At 40.2% G+C, this 21326-nt stretch overlaps 1 protein-coding gene across 2 annotated transcripts in view; it reads left to right on the forward strand.

Moving 5' to 3' along the window:
- The window catches only part of THOC2 (THO complex 2), a 107704-nt gene that overhangs the window by 67336 nt on the left and 19042 nt on the right, over nucleotides 1-21326 (forward strand). For both annotated transcript variants that reach the window (XM_037909450.2, XM_037909451.2), the window contains 10 exons: nucleotides 778-919; nucleotides 3241-3398; nucleotides 6299-6427; nucleotides 10905-11036; nucleotides 11125-11309; nucleotides 12055-12239; nucleotides 12570-12672; nucleotides 13666-14102; nucleotides 15939-15997; nucleotides 17554-17589. In XM_037909450.2, coding sequence (XP_037765378.1) covers nucleotides 778-919; nucleotides 3241-3398; nucleotides 6299-6427; nucleotides 10905-11036; nucleotides 11125-11309; nucleotides 12055-12239; nucleotides 12570-12672; nucleotides 13666-14102; nucleotides 15939-15997; nucleotides 17554-17589 — 1566 coding nt within the window. The remainder of the gene's footprint in view (nucleotides 1-777; nucleotides 920-3240; nucleotides 3399-6298; nucleotides 6428-10904; nucleotides 11037-11124; nucleotides 11310-12054; nucleotides 12240-12569; nucleotides 12673-13665; nucleotides 14103-15938; nucleotides 15998-17553; nucleotides 17590-21326) is intronic.

The following is a 21326-nucleotide window of genomic DNA, read 5'->3' on the forward strand; positions in this document are numbered from 1 at the left end:
TTACATTAAAGATAGTTGTAATCACTGTTTTTTGAACAATATAAGATGTCAGTTTTATGTCCTGGTACCATTTCATACTAGAATTTTTCAAAATGTCAAAGTGTGTGAGATTTGTGTTTAGTAGAGGTTCTCTTTTTGATTTTGTGCCTGCGGTAACCAGGTACAAACGGTTGCAGGAAATACAGTACATGTCAAATGCTGTTTATTTTTGCTATAAGTATTTCAGTACAGAAAATCTTGTTTTTCCTACATGGTGTAGCTGGACTATATTTTGTTGAACAAAAATAATGTTGTAGCGGCATACCACGATAAACTACTTTTGCAACAATTAAACGCTCAGGCATTTAACTACTAACTTACCTATTTTAGTAAAGCAGATATCTGTCTTGTGTATTCCTTCTTTACTATGAACATTATCATATAAATATTTCAAGTCTAGTAAAACTAATTTTACCATAAGAGAACCTACTGCCCTTACTGGGGTTAAACTCTTGTTGACTTCACTGAGTAAGGACTGCAGAACTGCTCTCTGACTAGAAAAATAAAGTTTGACATTTGCCTTCAGTTTAGTGGCTCATTTAAGATCTCCATCTATGACTGTTGTGGTTAAAATTAGGTGAATGTGGGGGTGGAAAGACTGCCAGAGCAAGACATTATTTTATTGTTTACATGAAGCTTTATTTGAAACTTGTTTGTGGTAAACCAAATCTTTAATCCTTGTTTTTGCATATAGTAAGGGATAACAAATATTAAAGTGAAATGCATTGACATTTGTAGCCCCCAAATAAAAAGAAAAAAGAAAAAGAACGTTGTACAGCCCTTCAGGACAAGCTTCTTGAAGAGGAGAAGAAGCAGTTGGAGCATGTGCAGAGGGTTCTACAGAGACTGAAACTGGAAAAGGATAACTGGCTTCTGGCAAGTAAGTATGAGAAACTTTGGCTGTTTTCCACAGTCACTGCACTTTCGATATCTAAATTACAAAGTTCTGCTCACTTGACTCTTGCTATACTAGCACTGTAATCATTTGTTTTAAAATCGGTTATTGACATATATTATCAAGATAAGTGAACTTTAATTTCAGTGTTGTTTTATTTCAGATTCTAGGCAGTGTGTCAGCTTTTACACTGACACTTTGTAGATGCTTAATTTACTGGACAGTTAAATTAGAGCAAAGTTCTTTCCAGTGCACAATGCCCTATGTGCTAGTTAAGTCCTATGTAAGGTTGTTGTTAAGGACTTGTTCAGGTACTTGCATGAGTCCTGTGCCTTGAGTTCAAATTCATCCTAATTGAGGAAATACCCTTTTTCACCAGGCCCATGTTTTTGAACAATTTTAGTGTTGTGAACGTGGCATTGACCTAAGCTGGTGCAGAACTGATACAGTTATTTAAAAAATTCAGTCAGATTTGGCCAGTTAAAATTAATTTATTGTAGTGCTTCGTTAATTTGGCCAATGTATTTAGTTGCTTCCATTAGTTGTGCCCTGTAGCAGTTCTGTCAGTGGACAGGCATCCAATTCTTGCTTTAACTGTGAAATGTAAAATTGGTGGTCAGTAAAGTGGTTATTTTCCATGAGCTAATCAAGGATGAGGCTTCCATTTTGCACGTATAACTGAGACGTGGTTGGGTTACACTGCAGGACCAGTGTTGGCGAAGTTGTCTCCAGCTGCATATGTAGTTCTGCATGAAGCAAGGGAGATTGGGGAGATAGTATTAACTCTGTTTTTTTCATCAGACCTCAAATGTAGGTAGTCTCTGTCCCCAAAGCTACATCTCAGGGAGTGTTTCCATTTTGTGTGAGAGGCCCCAGACAAGTTAAGAATGGGGTAGTATTGGTGTACAGGTTTTCTCACTGGATCAGAAAAACCCTGGCAAGGCTTCCTGCTTGTGATCGTCCTGCAGTTGTCGTGGCTGGTTTTTCTTAGTGACTTGGATGTTAATGCAGATGACTCTTCTGGGTTCAGCACAGGAGCTCATAGCTGCAGTGAAAACTATGGGACTGTTTCATGTGGTTTAAGGCACAATTAACAGATCTGGCCACAGTCTAGTTCTGATGAGTGAGTTGACTTGGAGTTTGGGCGGTGGTGATTTCTTCCTTCTAATGGATGGATAGTTACCTCCGCTGATTTGAGGTTGGGATATACCTTGCCTACCAAGATGAACTCATTTTGATGGTTGACCCTTAGAGATTAATGGAGACGGTGAGCTTCTATAGGGCTTTGAGGGAGAATAGTGTGGAACTGATTGGTGTCCTGTAGAACTTTATAATCTTTTGTCCTCTGCCTTCCATTTAGAGGTCCTTAAGTAGCTCTCTCTCGTAGCTTTGTTCCCATATGTCACCTTGATTAGTAAATGACTTAAGAAGAGCACTGGGAGTGGAAGTGTTATGTCAAGCTACTGGCCACATGAAATATTTTTGAGGTCTAATACCATGGCTATGCAGGAGGTAGAGAGACTTCTTTTCCTCTGCTATAGCATCAGTCAAATTTCACATATCTGAACTACTTTTTAGGTTCTGATTGTGTGGACAGTATTTTATTGTACTGTGTATAATGTTTGTAAAAGCACATGGAGCTAGCGAAAGGCGCTAAAATCATTAATAAAAATAAATATTGTTACTAAAGCACAAATTTTGATAATTATTTAAAAAAAGAAACAACGCGCTGGCCATTTCATACCACTTAGCAAAGAATTAATAACAGGTGTCCTAGTGAAATATTGTAATTACCAAGACTTTATTTTATAAAATATACTACAGAACATATGATGTTACCAAGTAGTAACATAGCAAATGGAAACTAAACTTTACCCCTGAAAGAGAATCAACTTATATTTTGTGATGAACTATCTTTGCTTTTTAATTCCTTTTTTCCTCGCTTTCTTCGCTAAATCTGATCATCTGCATTGTGTCTTCCAGTCACTAGAGCAAATTAGTGTGAGGTGGTTCTGAGTCAGCTCTTGTATATAATGGAGAAAAATATTCATGGTTAATGAATACATTTTATCTGTTAGTTTTCTTGGTATCTTACTAGGGATTATCTATCTGGTTTGAGAGTTTTCACTGCGTAGTTTGAAAGGAAATTTGGGATGTTAAAACGTGTTATAATGCACACTATATTTCTGAAGCATGTGTGATTGAGTTCATTTTGTGGGTTTTGTTTGAATGTTAGCTGCATTATGTACAGTTGATGTTGCCATAAAAGACTTCCCTTCTTTGTCTCTTTATTTTTGTTTTTGAAGAATCAACCAAAAATGAGACTATCACAAAATTTCTACAGTTGTGTATATTTCCTCGCTGCATTTTTTCTGCAATCGATGCTGTTTACTGTGCTCACTTTGTAGAACTGGTGCATCAACAGAAAACGCCCAATTTTTCTACACTTCTCTGTTATGATAGAGTAAGTAACCGGAATGTGTTGGAGCTGTGTTGTTTTCTTTTAAGTGAATATTACAAGTCTATTAAAACTCTGTTTTTGAAAGATTACTATTTGTCACATCCTTTTTCCATGTGAAAAGACACTGTGCATCAACAGAATCTCTAGATATATTCCAATTCCAGAATCTGCGTTTATCATTATTACCATAGCACTTAAAGGGTCCCCATCAAGACCGGGACCCCATTGAACTAAGCACTCTACAAACATAGGAAACTATCTGTACCTGCCCTGAAGAGCTTACCGTCAAAAAAATCAGATAAAAAGAAATAGACAACATACAAGTTAAAATTCAAGGAACATATCGTTATGTACTTCTAAAAGTTTTTCCTGCAAACCTTCCCTTTCCCTTTGTTCTTGTCCCTAAGCCCCAGAAAGCATGCTCCATCTTTGCTGAGCCAAGGTGTCATCCTCCACCTTGCCTGCCCAATATTTCATTGCTCTATATAGATGGTAGTGATATACAAGGCACAGATAATCACCTTGGTCGATTCAGTCCATCAGCCCTCACAGAGAGAGCGCAGATCAAAAGACATCATTCGTGTTTTTCAAGACAGTACTTCAGCCACCTGCTGGCCAGGCTGTCAGTGGCACCAGACACCCAATCAGCATAGTGCCCCGCAGTCCAGAACCCCTGAGCAATCTGCCAGCCTCAGCCTCCCAAGTAGCAGGGATTACAGGCACACACCACCGCGCCTCATACAAGACAAAGATAATGTAACTTATATTTTGGTACCAGGTCAAGCTTGCACTGCTGAAAGCTAATTTACAAATCAGTACCACTGACTTTTGTTTTTAACTCACTAACTTGCACAATTTGGTAATCCATGTTGGGTTTCCTGGGCACTAATATGAAGTACCATAACTAAGAAACTCAGTGTGAATGGAGGTGGTCTATTTAGACCAAGTATGTATCCTGTGTCTTTTACACCATGGGAGATCTGTGAACTTCTCTGGTTCTGCAGCTGGATGAAATGATTTAAATCAAAGCAATTGAAATTACTAAGCAGGAAACTTGATTACTGTTTTTAAATTGTTTCCCATTTGTATGTATTAGTTATTTTCCTAAAGAAAAGTTGATTTTCATTGTTTGGTAACCATTAAAACGTTGATTTGCAGTTAATATAGTCTTTACACTAAATTTGGTCCTGCTTTTTGCTAACCAGGAGGATACGTTATATGTATATACATTTATTTAAACATTATATAGCTTAAATTACATCTATTCTGCTTCTTAATTTTTAAATGTATTTCTTATTAACTAGATTAATTTTTTACTTGTGATTTTGTGTTAAGCTCTATGTGTCTGGAAATTGGAATTAAAAGAGCAGCTAACACATACTGCTTAATATTTTTTGTATTTAAATTATTTTAATAAACTATAATAAGTTTAGGCCTTAACAGAGGTTGTCAGTTTCACGTTTAATTTTAGATTGTTTTAATTTTAAAAAATAAATCTGTACTTTAAATGAAAAAACCCATTTAACTGAAACTAATCCAATTTTGATTTTTTTTTTTAAATCATCATTTGTTATCCACCCTGTTTGGCAACCACAGATGCTAATTTCTGTCTTGAGAAAATGTCTCCCTGAAAAGCAACCATACAATCAGATTTTGCCTTTTTGTGCTGCTTAAGAAAGCCTTATTTCCAGGGGATGATCACATGGGAATGGTGTCCAATCAGCAGGGTGTGCAAGGAGGACTTCCCTGGTTAATGAGATCAGCCAGGGAAAGTTGTTAAGGGTTGCCATTTCAGAGCCAAGTACTAGAAACGGTCATCTGGAGATCGGAAGTAATCCCGATCTCCAGATGAGTGTTTCCAGTACTTGGCTTTGAAACGGTACTTATTGTTAGAGTACAGCCTCATTTGTATAAACCACAATGTTTTAGGACATTAGAATCATTCATGTAAAATGTGAGCCTGGCTTCTTATGGGAGTGGTTGGGTAAGTGACTTGCCATGGTGGAACACAATGGAATAAGAGTCTTATTTAAGTGGGTGATTTATATGGTTGTACAGTAAACATTATCCTAAATTCTTCTTTTATCGTTTTTTGTGGGGAACATTCAGCTCTTTGGCTGGGCCAGAATGGGTCCAGTTTTACTTTTGGCATGGGAATACAACTTTAATATTTGGGTTTACTCTGAAATGACTTTTTAAAAATGGCACTTCCTTACTCATCAGATCTGCACTTCATGTATTCAGAGTCCTATCTGCTCCCATTTCTGACAAAAATACATTTTTACTGCTTTTGTACTCCTCGTAGTCTTGGAGAGCCAGCACGGCCAGTAGCTGGATTCTATTTCTTCTTATGCAGCAACAATATTATTTACTAAGCTTCTATTATCCAGCCAATTCATTACCTGTGCAGCTCTGTTGAAGGCATTGGTGTCACAAAAGGTGTCACTGAGGGCATAATTTACTTTGTGGGAAACTATATATAAGCAAGAGCCAAAAACCCTGCTTGACTTTCAGATCCAAGGTAGAGTTTAAAGGCCTCACAGTTAGAAAAACCATCTACTTGTAAACTTCATGTGTTAAATGTAGAGTCATGGATAGATAGTAAGTATGGGATGTCCACAATGCCTTTATTCTGTAATACTTAGAGTAGAACTACATTTTGTTTATACAATCAGCAACAGTTTACATATGTCTTTTACCCAAGCTCAATGAGATGAGTTAAGAGTTAAGGTAATAACTGATAAGAAAAGAAAGGGAGTTCAGAGTTCAAGGTGGAATTAGTTCTTTGTATTCTAGTAACCTTATGAACATGAAGTATGAAAACTAAAGCAGTTGGGTTTGATTTTTTTAAATAATTTTGATTTCATATTACATAGCCTGACTATTGTTTCTGTTCTTTACAGGTTTTCTCAGATATAATATATACAGTAGCAAGTTGCACTGAAAATGAAGCTAGTAGATATGGCAGATTTCTGTGCTGTATGCTAGAGACTGTGACTAGGTGGCACAGTGATAGAAACATATACGAAAAGGTATGTAAAGCTGTTAAATTGTAGTCTGTTTCATGAATAATCATATGATTACTATTGCTATGCCAGGCGCAATAAAAGTGGTTGCTGTAAAAGTATTAAAAGTACGATTGTTTTTCTAGTTTTCTAATTTTAAATTTCATGCGTTATAAAACTTTGCTGATACTTAAAGGCAGGATTTCTGTGATGGGAAAGGAATTCCGTGCATACATTTTGAACACTTCTGCTTACTGAATCATACTTTTCATCAATCTATGTCTAAGTTGAGTTGGAGGAGGCTTAACTTATCAAAGTTTAAGTGCTTTGAAAACTGCATATGGATTAAAAGGTAAATATATCTCAGATTAACCACAGTCAGTCATGAAGATAACATGTGAGAATGATGAAACTTGCTCGATAGCTCTGTCAGAAGCAAGTTAAAATGGAGCAAAGGTGAGAGATGTGCACACCTCTCTTCCACTCTCCCAAAAGCAGGCATTTCTTCTTCAAATGGTTGCAGACATGTATTGCGCTAAATTGTAACTACGTATAAAAGACCTCCCTTTCTGTGTGTGGTTCCTGCTTTTTTGAAAAGTCTGATCAAACTCTCAAGCTACATTCCATTGGCATCTGTACCCCAACCATTAGGGGACAACAACATGGGCAACAATTCCGTCAGTGTTCCCAGCCGTATTTCAGACAACCAGCTTATGCTTCCAGGCAGCAAGACTTTTCCAAGAGGAGGCACAAATTACAGAGAAGGTCCTCTGGCTCCGCCTCTAACCAACTGGCTCATCTCCCCCATCAGCTTTGGGCAAATAGACTATTTGACCTGTTTCAAGGTCAGTATTCCTGTCATCAGCAATCTTCCAGTCATATCCCCCAGTCCCACAGCTACACGGCTTGTGAAGCAATAACCACAGACAGACGGGTCTTAACCACTGTGTTGGAACACACTATCCAATTCCAAGCCAGCTCCCTACCTTGTCCCTTTTCAGGGACCCATCTCTTGAGTTGCTGCTATTTCAAGACTTTCAGGCTACGAGCTTCAGCAGCCATAGAAAGAGTTGCTGTACAACATTGGGGTAAGGGGCTCTATTCACATTACTTTCTGATCCCCAACTCCAAGGGAGGGCTGAGACTTATACTTTACCACCAAAGTCTCAAAAAATACATCAGATATATAAGATCCCACATGGTCAACCAAGCGACAATTCTCCACTTGTTGAATCATGACTGGTTTGCTGCCCTCAATCTTCAAGATGCCTGCTTCCATATAGCAGCTTTATCAAACCACAGGAAGTATCTGAGATTCATAGAATGGGTCAGCATTATCAACACACAGTACTCCTCAATACTGTCTGTATTCATTAAATGCAGGACCATAATGGCAGCCTTTCTCGGGTGAATGATTTCCCTTAGCTGGATGATTGACTAGTCAGGAGCAAGTCTGAAAGTCCAGTCCTCCATCATGTCCAATTCATGCTATCTTTCTTCTATTGACGGGCTGATCTTGAACAAAGGAAAGTCCACTTTACTTCCAACACAAAAAATTGAGTTCTTTGAGTCCTACTAGGCTTTACGAGTTCGACAGCCTTTCTCCTACATGAATGGTTTCAGTTTGTTGCCTATATCTGCCCCTCAAATCTCACTTCTCAACCATGGTTTGTGCATGCTTGAGATTGCTAGGTCACATGGCTTTGTGTACTTAGTAGTTCAACATGTGAGATTATCCTGGAGTCCCTAAACTGGTGGACAGATCAGAATAATCTCACATGTGACGGTGTGCCCTTCGCTCATCCTCCACTGGCCAAGACCATAGTTACTGATGCCTCGCCAATAGGTAGCAGAGTGCATATAGAGATGTTAGTAGCCCAAGCTCTGTGGACAGAATAGGAAGCATCATTACATATCAATGTCCTAGAGCTTTGAGAAATTTACAGTGCATGCTGAGCCTTTCTCTCACACATCAGTGGCACATCAGTTCACACTCTTACTGACAATACCACCACAATGTACCGTGTGAACAGATAGGGTGGAGCCTGGTCCAGCCAGCTCTTCAGAAAGTGATAAAGTTTTGCCACTCTTGCATCAAAGATGACGTCGTTCTCTCAGCCATCCACTTACTGGGTGCCCAGAATCAGTTGGCTGATCAGTTCAGCAGGAATTTCTCTGAGAATCATGAGTGGGCCATGAAGAGCAGCATCCTGAGACACTTCTTCAGGGACTAGGGCATTCTGTCTATCGACCTATTTGCAACAAAAGACAAGAAGTACCGTCAGTTTTGCTCTTGAGTGGATTGCAATCCATGCTTTCTGATTGATGCCTTCCAATTGAACTGGGGGTCAGCACTACTGTATGCCTTTCCCCCCCGTTGCGCTCATCCCCCAGATCATTCTCAAGCTGAAGCTGGATCACACCAAATTGATACTCATTGCACTAGCCTGGTCAAGACATTGTTTTTTCTCCAGCCTTCATAGCCTTTCTGTCCAATTTTCCAGAAGGAAGACCTTCCGGAAGGAAAAGAGATAGGGGAGATTGGACAGAAAGGCTATGAAGGTTAGCTGTGGCACCAGGTCTGTACAGTTTGCACCTCAGCATGGATGCTGCATGGTTAGATTCGGGGGGAAAGAGCTGTTCAGAGGTAGTTCAGCAGTTTCAAGTAGATCAACCTGTTTGGCCAAGTGGAAATGCTTTTCCGTTCAGTCTTTGGCTTGGGAAATTTGTCTGGTACTTACCCAGATTCAGGACACTTTAAATTCCCTGTTACATCTTAGATCACCAGGCCCCGTCTCAGCTCATTGAGGGTCCACTTGGCAGTGATCTCAGCATTCCATCGCCCAATCCAAGGGAAGTAGGTGTATTCCTTATAGTGGTTGTCTGCCTCTTCCCACCTGTAAAGGAAGCAGTAGCCCTGTGGGACCTTAACGCTGTACTTCCTGCCCTCAAGGGGCCTCCATTCAAGCCTCTAGCAATCTGTTCTCTGTTCCTTCTTTGCCAAAAGACATCCTTTCTTATTGCTGTAACCTTGTGAAGGAGGGTAAGTGAACTGCAGGCCCTAACTGCAGAACTTCCATGTACTCAGTTATTCAAAGGCAAACTAGCCTTAAGGTGGCATCCAAAATTTTTGACTAAAGTGGTTTCACCATTACCAAACAATGTACTTGTCTGTATTTTTTTTCTAAGCCACGCGCGAATGCAGAAGAACGGTGACTTTGTATTTTGGGTGTAAAATAAGCCTGAGAGTTATATTTGGACGGGACTATAACATTTTGATTATTACTCTGGCTTTTTGTCTCCTACGTGGACAAGATGAGAGGTCAAGTGATTTCGGCACAGACAATCTCCGGATGGATTACTTCCTGCACAATAAAGCATATGCATGACAAATACCACAGCTCCACAAAGGCTCTTGGTTCATTCAACAAAGGCCCAAGCTGCTTCAAGTTGCATTTCTCAGGGATGTTCCCATATTGGACATACACAGTGTTTCTGCTTGGTCCTCCATGCATACCTTTATCAAACTGTGTTATCACAACTGCATCTAGGTCTGATGCAAAATTTGGAAGAGCAACTCTGTAGTCACTATTTAAGTAGACTCTAAACCTCAGCTCCTTCCATTACTGCTTGCAAATCCTCTGAGGGTATGCCTACACAGCAAAGAAAAACCCATGCCAGCCAATTTGGGCTGCGGGGCTGTTTTCATTGCTGTGTCTGGGCTTGGGCTGGAGTCCGAGCTCTAGAACCTTCCCATTCTGCAGGGTCCAATGGCCTGGGATCCAGCCTGAGCCCAGAAGTGTACACAGCCCTGCACCCTGAGCCCCGTGAACACCAGCATGGGCCAGCCGCTGGTGTTGAGTTGCTGTGTAGCTATACTCTGAGGGGAATATTAGTCTGCAACAACTTGATGGAGAAAAATCTGTTACTTTACTTGTACTGTAAATTGTTCTTCAAGATGTGGGTTCCCGCTGCATCAGAGTCTTCAGACATAGATTCTGGTTCATAGGAACTGAAGTGGGTCTGGATAGCACCACTCTGAAATAGCCTTGGGAGGGGCCATGAGGAGACCCTTGGTTGTGCATTTGTTGTCCCAACAAATTCTGCTAAACACAGTTATCCGGCTTCTGTGCATTGGGTGTGCACAGGTGAGTGAAATACACATCTGCACCAACATAGAATTATAGAACCAGAGGGTTAGAAGGGACCACAAGGGTCATCTAGTCTAACCCCTTACCAAGATGCAGGATTTGTTGGAACATGTTGAAGAACAACAGTAACAGTACAGGTAAGTAACTGTTTTGATGTACATAAGTTATTTTAGGAATATGGCAGATATACCTGTATAAATGTTGCTAAATGTGAATGTTTTAAACTTTACATATACCAGAGTTAGTGAAAGTAATGTACTTCAGTTATGTTAAAACTTCAGCAAAAGTTAAATTATTTTAATCCGCTGACTGAATAAGGTTAACTTTTTACTTTTCTTTTTACATACATATAGGAATGTGGCAACTATCCAGGCTTCCTTACCATATTACGGGCAACTGGATTTGATGGTGGGAACAAAGCTGATCAGTTAGATTATGAGAACTTTCGACATGTAGTACATAAATGGCACTATAAATTAACTAAGGTAAATAAAGGATGTTAAGTTGATATGACCCACTTTTGCAAGTATTAATGAGAACTACTTTGATTGTATTTTATACCTTGTATTCTAGGCTTCTGTACACTGCCTTGAAACAGGCGAATATACACATATCAGAAATATCCTGATTGTGCTGACCAAAATCCTTCCCTGGTATCCAAAAGTTCTGAACCTGGGTCAGGCCTTGGAAAGAAGAGTACATAAGATCTGTCAGGAAGAGAAAGAGAAGAGACCTGATCTATATGCGTTAGCTATGGGGTAACAACAACTTACTTTAAAAAGAGATTTAAATGGATGATGAAAGGATTCCAAAGGCTCAGAACTCATCCAGTCTTGACACATTTGGCTTTTGCTGTATCTTGGAAGATCTTGCAATCCTGTTGTTTTGAGGCTGGTGCAAGTTGAGGCTCCTGGTTTGTACTGGATAATGATGATTAAGTGTGCTAGGTTCTCTGCAGGACAAAAGAAAGTAACAATCCCTGCCCTGAAGAGCTTATAATATAATTTTAAGCAGGACCAGTAGTGGTAATAAGTAGCTGGAGGGAGAGTAAGACAATGACAGACGGGTTATAGCTATAAGATTACACAATTACTCAGTCTAGGCATGTGCAGTTCTAGAAGGTTAAATAAAACAATACTTTGCTGTTTAATTATGGTTATTTTTTCATGATGTGGTGAATGCAAAATTATCTATGTTTGTCTTGGTTGCTGGAAAGGTATTTTATTTCATCACTGTCGTTGATTTAGCACAGCTTCAAAACTATTAGTGTAACACAAAATCACTGGCTTATTTCTTTGAAGGTTTTTAGATGGCAAAGGTTTAGAGGGTCAGGTTCTTTAAAGAACCGATGGTAGTAATAGAAGGAGAAAGAGAATACTGCAGATCATTTTCAAAGAAGGGCTAAATAATTTGCAAACTACTCGAATAATCTTTTTAAACAGTAACCCATGTTTATATTTTGCTTTATGTTTGTGCATATTTAACACACTGTGCGACTTTCAGCTATTCTGGGCAATTGAAAAGTAGAAAGCCTTATATGGTACCGGAAAATGAATTCCATCACAAAGACCCACCTGCCAGGAATGCTGTAGCTGCAACAGTGCAAAATGGGCCAGGTGGTGCTGGGCTGCCTGCATCACTCACAATAAATGCAGCTAAACTGGAAGAAAGCACTGCTGAGGAGACTGGTAAGCCATCCATTTTAAAAGAGAATTCTTTTAGTGCTATAATTCTGACCCTTTTTTTAAATTGACTTTTAGGATTGTGTGGTTTAACCTTCAGATTGTAAAACTAACAGGGTCCATTACATGTTGGGTTTTGTGTTTTTTTTTTAAATATTGTTTATTGCTTATATTGTTAATCCTTTGTTATTGACAAATACATCTTGATCAATTTAGCTGTCAATAAATTAAGTCTAATTTTAAATGAATTTTGAAGTATTATATGTTCAAGTGGTTGCTATAGCATTGAGCCAAAGTACTAACTCAGTAGATTAAGTTTAGCATCTTTTTCAATAGACAAACTAAAGGAGAAAACTCAGGGTGCTGTGAAGGTTATTAATAAAGCCGCCAATGCAACACCAAAAGTGACGACAAGCAATGGAAACAGTGCTTCTAACAGGTGAGAAATCTATTCTTCAGTCATTGTCTGACTGCAGAATCGTGAAATTACATTTGAAAGTGACCTATCTATTCTTAAGGGTTTTTTTAGGAAGAGGTGAAAATGATCTTCTCTACTTTGTGCAGTAGAAATCTGCAAATTGTATCCTTTTGATCCACTAGATAAAGGAGTTGCAAGTGAAGACTGATAAATGGAATGCTTTTCTCCCAAATTATGCAACGAAACTATACTAAGTTAAATGAATAAAGCTTCACTAAAGAAATAATCATATCTAATATGCTGAACTTAAAGATCCATTTTAAATACTGTGAACCCAATCCTTGAAATCTGTTAGAGTGGGCTAGACATCTCACAACGAGTACTTGGTAGCTGCTCTAATTGGGTACTTGTAATTGGTGGGTATGACTACATTGGAATAAAAGACTCGTGGCACAGCCGTGGCTGGCCTGCTTGGCTCAATATTGCTGTGTAGACATTTGGGCTCAGGCTGGAGTCTGGGCTCTGGGTACATCCCCCCATGCGGGATTGCAAAGCTCAGGCTCCAGCCTGGGCTTGAATGTCTACCCAGCAATTTTACAGCCTTGGAGTGAGAGCCCCACAAGCCCATATCGGCTGACCTGGACCAGCAGCGGGTGTTCACTTGCTGCCTGGATGTACTCATAGTTATTGTTTACATAGCTGCTGGGCTGGAATAACCTTGAGTCAGAAACATTAGTGTTTTGTAATGGCTACTAGTTCTGTGTGCCTCAGAATCCTGCTAGTCATGTAATAGCATTGTTTCCTGTATCCTCCCATTTTAGCTAGAAGAAAGGTACTGGTTTGTTGCTATGAAGATGAGCGGAAGAATATTGAGAGACAGGAATTTGTCACTTATTTAGCATTTTGAAAAGGGTTTTTTGTCTTAATCATGAAAAGTAAAAATTGATTTGCATTTGATTATGAAAACTGAAGCTAGTTTTGATATTGAACACTCATTGGGCTTTTTTTGTGCAGCAAAATTATTAAAGAAAAAGATGAGAAAGAAAAAAGTGGGAAGGAAAAAGATAAAGAAAAAAAAGAAAAGACTCCGGCTGCCATTCCAGAGGCCAAGGCACTTGGAAAGGATGGAAAAGATAAACCAAAGGAAGAACGGGCAAACAAAGATGATAAAACGAGAGAGATCAAGGAAAAAACACCAAAATCTGACAAAGAGAAGGAAAAAGCCAAGAAAGAAGAAAAAACACCAAAAGAGGAAAAATCCAAGACAGTTGTTACCAACGCTGAGTCAAAGTTCGCTGCAGAAAAGGAGAGAGAAAAGGAGCCATCCAGAGAAAAAGATGTAGCGAAGGATATGAAATCCAAGGAAAATATTAAAGGAGGAGAAAAATTGTCAGTAGCTGGGTCCTTGAAGTCCCCTGTTCCCCGATCAGAAACATCAGAGTCTGAAAGGGGTAAATTAAACTTTTTTTTTTTTTTTTAAAAGCTGCCTTTTCAATAATGTACAGAAACTTTGAAAGCTGCTTAATACCTAAAAATGGTTTGAGGGTAGAAGGAGAGTAACTATATGCTAATTGAAAAGGAGTACTTGTGGCACCTTAGAGACTAACAAATTTATTTGAGCATAAGCTTTCGTGAGCGGCAGCTCACTGCATCCGATGAAGTAGCTCACGAAAGCTTATGCTCAAATAAATTTGTTAGTCTCTAAGGTGCCACTAGTACTCCTTTTCTTTTTGCGAATACAGACTAACACGGCTGCTACTCTGAAACCTGTCTATATGCTAATTAGCATCTAATCATAAAAGATCCTTTTCTTTTCAACTTTTTGGTGCCAGGTAGTTAAAAAGATTTTCAATTCCTGCATTAGTAAGCAAACTGTGGGGGAGGTGTTTTCTGTTCCTACCACTTTCAGTGAGAGCAGAGTATTATAGGGCCCACTGCCTTTAAGAATTTCAAATATGCTTTCATATGAATATCTCTTGTAACACATCCTTGTGAAGATTCTAAATTGTGGTGATCATGTAATAATAGATTACACATGGAAATGTGTATTGATTGTTTGCTTGCTGTAGTTGAGGTACCATATACTCTACAGCAAAAACAATCTGAGTTCTGCAAAAATTTTTGTATTGAGAATAGGAGTACTTGTAGCACCTTAGAGACTAACAAATTTGAGCATAAGCTTTCGTGAGCTACAGCTCATTTCATCGGATGCATATAGTGGAAAATACAGTGGGGAGATTTTATATACACAGAGAACATGAAACAATGGGTGTTACCATACAGACTGTAACAAGAGTGATCAGGAAAGGTGAGCTATTACCAGCCCAGGGGAGAGGGGTGGGGACCTTTTGTAGTGATAATCAAGGTGGGCCATTTCCAGCAGTTGACAAGAACAAGGGAGGGGGGAATAAACAAGGGGAAATAGTTTTACTTTGTGTAATGACACATCCGCTCCCAGTCTTTATTCAAGCCTAAATTAATTGTATCCAGTTTGCAAATTAATTCCAATTCAGCAGTCTCTCCTTGGAGTCTGTTTTTGCATCCGATGAAGTAAGCTGTAGCTTAGGAAAGCTTATGCTCAAATAAATTTGTTAGTCTCTGAGGTGCCACAAGTCCTCCTTTTCTTTTTGCGGATACAAACTATCACGGCTGCTACTCTGAAACCTGTATTGAGAATGTATTACAAACAGCATATGGAAGTTTTTGGAGGAAAGCTGGAGTTTTTGGCATCTGGGTAGGCAACAGCTGGGGCTTTTAGCACCTGCAGAAGATGTGGAAAGCTGTTTGGAATAGTTTCTACTAAAATTGTCATCAGTGAAATAGTTAACAATGTGGACTTTTAAGTTAACATCTTAGGGTTTTGGTGTTAGCAGCCTGTTTAGGTGAATGAGGTACTTCGCATCTCAGAACAATTGTTTTTAGGCTATTTGCAAACCCAGAAAAATGGGTCTGCATCAGTTTCCACTTGTTCCACATTTTCAAGGTTTTCATCATAACCTTGAGCGCTAAACACAGATTATTTTAAAAGAAAGTTTAAACACGAAAGCACAATTTTGCAGCTGGGGATTCTGCAGATGAGAAATTATGGAATCCATGGGATCAGGCCTGTTACTTTCTCCTGATGATAATCAATACTTTTAATCCTCCAACAGTAAAATTTTAATTCTAACTTTAAACTCCTTTGGTATTTTGTGAAGTAATGTAATCAGATTTTATCCCCTCTTGCTAGGGTTTTAATGCTTACTGCTTCTTATTTATTTATTTCTTCCTTTTTTTTTTTTTTTTAGAACAAAAACGTCGCAAAGTTGATACCCATTCTTCTCCATCACATTCCTCAACAGTAAAGGTTAGTATAGCCTGAGGAAGGCAGCGCCCATGTTAGGCTCACAAGTTTGGAATGCCAGTGTCCGACTTCCTTCAAGTTTTGTGCCAAGTATATACTGGAACCACTGGAGGTTTTATCTTGCATTAGAAAATGCATTCCTTTTCTTTATTGGTGGACTCTTTTTTTCTATTAAATATTTTTAATTAGAAAAAATAAAGCTTCAAGGACCTAGCACAAATTTTGTAAATAGTGTTTGAAAAATGCAAGAAAATTTTTACACAGAAGTGCCTCATTGTTTTAAGCAGTCAGTTTTTTTTGGAATGCAATGGTAGCTACAAGCAAATGATTCTTTGCAGCAGAATGGAGCATATTTTTCTGCACTAATATTGAAGAATATATAGCACTGAAGATTTTCTGGATGTTACGGGATATACGGATACCTCTGAATTCATCAGGCTTCTTGATGAGCATCATACCGATGTGTGCCTTCCAAGGAGGAGTCTTGAAAGGAGTTCCATTTTAAAGTCTCCTTGGTGATCAGTTCTCCTGTAGTTGTGTATATTCAGTGAGCATGCAGCTTCTGTTGCACCTTCCCTTCGAGGTTTGTTTATATTCCAATGGGTTCCCACCATGTTGAGCCCTGCGTTACGATAAAACCAGATGTGGCAACCAAGCCTACCACCCAGCAAAGAGAAACCCCAAGCATTCAAGCGCAGCACAATACCGTGGGTGTAGCCTACTTGAAGACTCAGGGTAGCCATTCCTTGCTCCATATTTAATTTTATTTCTAAACCATCTAAATTCATGGAATCTTTGAATTTGCAGTACGTTGAACCTTTAAAACTGTAAGTTACTAATACTTCATCAAGAGCACTGTGATGGATTATGTGGGGTGTTTAAAACTTCACCATCTTACCAACTTAAAAATCCAATGTTTTGTTTTCTTTTTTCAAAGAATACATCTTTTTTGTATAAGAGTTACTTAAAGAATAATAATTAATTTTGCAGAAATAAGACTAAAAAGTGCATATAATCAGTTTTGAGGAACCAGGAAAGGATAAGGACTTAATTGTAACATCAAGTATATTTTTTTAATATTTTTTTTCTCTATCTGTTTTTTGCAAAATGAAACCTAAAGTTGTTTTAGGGGACTTCTACCACATTTAACTATAAGTGGAGAAGATGCATTTAATATATTTTTATTCATGGAATATATTCATTTAATATATTTGTAAAATCTTCATCTGTGGCTCACTCATTTAAAGAATATTTTTCTTTAAATATTGCAGAAATCTTTGTGGGTGGAGGGGAGGTTTTTAAATATTTTTATGACAAATTTAATAGGAACAAATTTACTTTTGTAGTTTAAAGAATCATATTGCTGATATAATTTAGTTTAGAAAGAGATGTAAATTTTGTTTTCTAGCTTTAGCTTTGTTCAATATAAAATATTAACATCAGATTTATTCTGGAAGGAGTAGTTGTTTTTTGTTTCAAGGTACAGCCTGCTTCCCAAAGTTCCTCTGGTTTCTGAAAATTATGCCAGTTTACGTGTCATCTCCATTCATTTTCTACAGGACAGCCTCAGCGAACTCAAGGACTCTTCAGCAAAGGTTTGAATCTTTTATTTGTCACCAAGATTACATTTGTATTTTATGTGGAGAAATTTTAATCTTGTGTGGATGTTATACATTACCTGAGAAATTGAAGGGTGCATTACTGTATGTGCTAGCATAAAAACAGATTTTTCAACCATTGCATAAATGTGCTTTACACATGTGCCTTTAGATTTTGATCTATAGAATAAACTACAGTTGGCACAGTGTACAATCAGCATTGCTCTGTTATGTTGGTAGTACCTTATAGAGTGATCACTTAATTTTCCTTGATCCTCCTCAGACATGTTTTTTTCATATTTCATAGCTATTAATGCAACTTTACTTTGCATAAAGAAAACAACAAAACTATGGCAGTATTCATGCTTCTAAAGTAGCCCCCACTCATTTGTGTCTTGGTAAATCTCCATCAATATCACCATCAGTATGATTCCAGAGCTAACAACTAAGTTTTCCTATTGGTATGCTTGCTTTTTTTCATAAATGTAATTCAAATTAAAAATATTGTAGAATTGTGCTCTAAAATAAATACATTGAAAACATGTTTGAAGCAGAGTACATTCTGATATTTTGGGAAAAGGCCATAAAACAAGCATTAATGTAGATTTTAAACATATTTACCGAAATACGCAGCTATTACAGTAATGAGCACCATAGAAACTTGAACCTGGTAATGTACTAGAATAATTTCTTATCCTTTTTTGTGGATCTGTGCTCTTCTTCGAGTGATTGCTCATGTGTATTCCACAACAGGTGTGCGTGCTCGCCACGTGCACCGGTGCTAGAAGTTTTTTCCCTAGCAGTACCTGTACAGGGGGAGCGCCCCCCCACAGCCTCTGGAGTGGCGAATCATAGGATCATAGAATATCAGAGTTGGAAGGAACCTCTGGAGGTCATCTAGTCCAACCCCCTGCCCAGAGCAGGACCAATCCCAACTAAATCATCCCAGCCAGGGCTTTGTCAAGCCTGACCTTAAAAACTTCTAAGGAAGGGGATTCCACCACCTCCCTAGGTAACGCATTCCAGTGTTTCACCACTCTTCTAGTGAAAAAGTTTTTCCTAATATCCAACCTAAATCTCCCTCACTGCAACTTGAGACCATTACTCCTTGTCCTGTCATCTGCTATCACTGAGAATAGTCTAGATCCATCCTCTTTGGATCCATCTTTCAGGTAGTTAAAAGCAGCTATCAAATCCCCCCTCGTTCTTCTCTTCCGTAGACTAAACAATCCCAGTTCCCTCAGCCTCTCCTCATAAGTCATGTGTTCCAGACCCCTAATCATTTTTGTTGCCCTTCGCTGGACTCTCTCCAGTTTCTCCACATCCTTCTTGTAGTGCGGGGCCCAAAACTGGACACAGTACTCCAGATGAGGCCTCACCAATGTCGAATAAAGGGGAACGATCACGTCCCTCGATCTGCTGGCAGTGCCCCTACTTATACAGCCCAAAATGCCATTGGCCTTCTTGGCAACAAGGGCACACTGTTGACTCATATCCAGCTTCTTGTCCACTGTCACCCCTAGGTCCTTCTCTGCAGAACTGCTGCCTAGCCATTCGGTCCCTAGTCTGTAGCGGTGCATTGGATTCTTCCGTCCTAAGTGCAGGACTCTGCACTTGTCCTTGTTGAACCTCATCAGATTTCTTTTGGCCCAATCCTCCAATTTGTCTAGGTCCCTCTGTATCCTATCCCTACCCTCCAGCGTATCTACCACTCCTCCCAGTTTAGTGTCATCCATAAACTTGCTGAGGGTGCAATCCACACCATCCTCCAGATCATTTATGAAGATATTGAACAAAACCGGCCCCAGGACCGACCCTTGGGGCACTTTGCTAGATACCGGCTGCCAACTAGACATGGAGCCATTGATCACTACCCGTTGAGCCCGACAATCTAGCCAACTTTCTACCCACCTTGTAGTGCATCCATCCAGCCCATACTTCTTTAACTTGCTGACAAGAATACTGTGGGAGACAGTGTCAAAAGCTTTGCTGAAGTCGAGGAATAACATGTCCACTGCTTTCCCTTCATCCACAGAACCAGTTATCTCATCATAGAAGGCAATTAGATTAGTCAGGCATGACTTTCCCTTGGTGAATCCATGCTGACTGTTCCTGATCACTTTCCTCTCGTCTAAGTGCTTCAGAATTGATTCCTTGAGGACATGCTCCATGATTTTTCCGGGGACTGAGGTGAGGCTGACCGGCCTGTAGTTCCCAGGATCTTCCTCCTTCCCTTTTTTAAAGATTGGCACTACATTAGCCTTTTTTCAGTCTTCCGGGACTTCCCCCGATTGCAATGAGTTTTCAAAGATAATGGCCAATGGCTCTGCAATCACATCCGCCAATTCCTTTAGTACTCTCGGATGCAACGCATCTGGCCCCATGGACTTGTGCACGTCCAGTTTTTCTAAATAGTCCCGAACCACTTCTTCCTTCACAGAGGGCTGGCCACCTCCTCCCCATGCTGTGCTGCCCAGTGCAGTAGTCTGGGATCTGACCTTGTTCGTGAAGACAGAGGCAAAAAAAGCATTGAGTACATTAGCTTTTTCCACTTCCTCTGTCACTAGGTTGCCTCCCTCATTCAGTAAGGGGCCCACACTTTCCTTGGCTTTCTTCTTGTTGCCAGCATACCTGAAGAAACTCTTCTTGTTACTCTTAACATCCCTCGCTAGCTGCAACTCCAGGTGTGATTTAGCCTTCCTGATTTTGCTGTAGCTCGTCTCCAGAACCGTTCGTTTGTTCAGTGTGTTAGTACCTGTAGTTAGTTAACTGTTTAGTCAGTCAGTGAGCCTGGGCTGGGGCATGCCCCGCGCCCTGGGGTTTAAGTTGTGTGGCTCTTGTAGGTGTTCTGTGCCAAGAAGTAACCCGCATGCAGACTGTTTGCGCTATTTGGGAGAAACCCATATCAGCGAAAGGTGCAAGATTTGCAAGTCATTTAAGCCTCAGACCAAAAGAGAAAGGGACATTAGGCTCCAGGCCATCCTGATGGAGTCGGTGCTGACCCCGACTCCGGCACGCCACTCTGAACTGGTACCTGGCACCATGGCATCAGTATGTGGCAACCCTCCAGTGCCATCGACCAGTCGGCACCACTCCCCGTCCACAAAGTCTCCCTCTTTGCAGCGGCACCAAGGGAAGTCTGGGACAGAGGCTAGGCCCATGTCAGGCAGTCCTTGATCCCCACCAGCCCCTTTGGCCTCTCCGGATGTCTGGATGCCATCCACACCTGAAACCCTCCAGGCAGCCTAGGATGATATGTCCATACTCGTGCCTGGAGTGTCGCCGATGTTGGCCCCACGCTCCAGAGGCAAGCTGCCGCTGGGATCTCCGCAGTCGCCTCCAGCCCTGTACCAGTCTCGGTCAAGGGAACATTCCCAACGCAGTTCGCCGCCCAGCAACCACTTAGGGCAGAGTCCATGTGGATCTCTCTCGGCGCCCACCAGACTGTCTGGCTGGGTTCCATCTGGCCGGGACTCTCGGCACCGCTCATCCTCAAGGAGCGAATATTGACAAGACTGCGGCGGGCGTCGCCAATGGTCCTCGTCTCTGAGAGGGTACTACAGTCGGTCACGGCACGGTCATCGTCGCTGATCCCGCTTGGACTCCCACTCCAAGTCTCTGCCAAGACATCGCAGCCCTGGGCGTCGATTGCCATTGCGGATCCGCCCGTTGAGGCTGTTTGTGGAGCAGATGTTACCGTCGGTACCAATCCTCCAAGTCGAGATTGCGGTCCC

This window comes from Chelonia mydas, chromosome 9 (genome assembly GCF_015237465.2).
Source record: "Chelonia mydas isolate rCheMyd1 chromosome 9, rCheMyd1.pri.v2, whole genome shotgun sequence".
Classification (NCBI taxonomy): Eukaryota; Metazoa; Chordata; order Testudines; family Cheloniidae; genus Chelonia; species Chelonia mydas.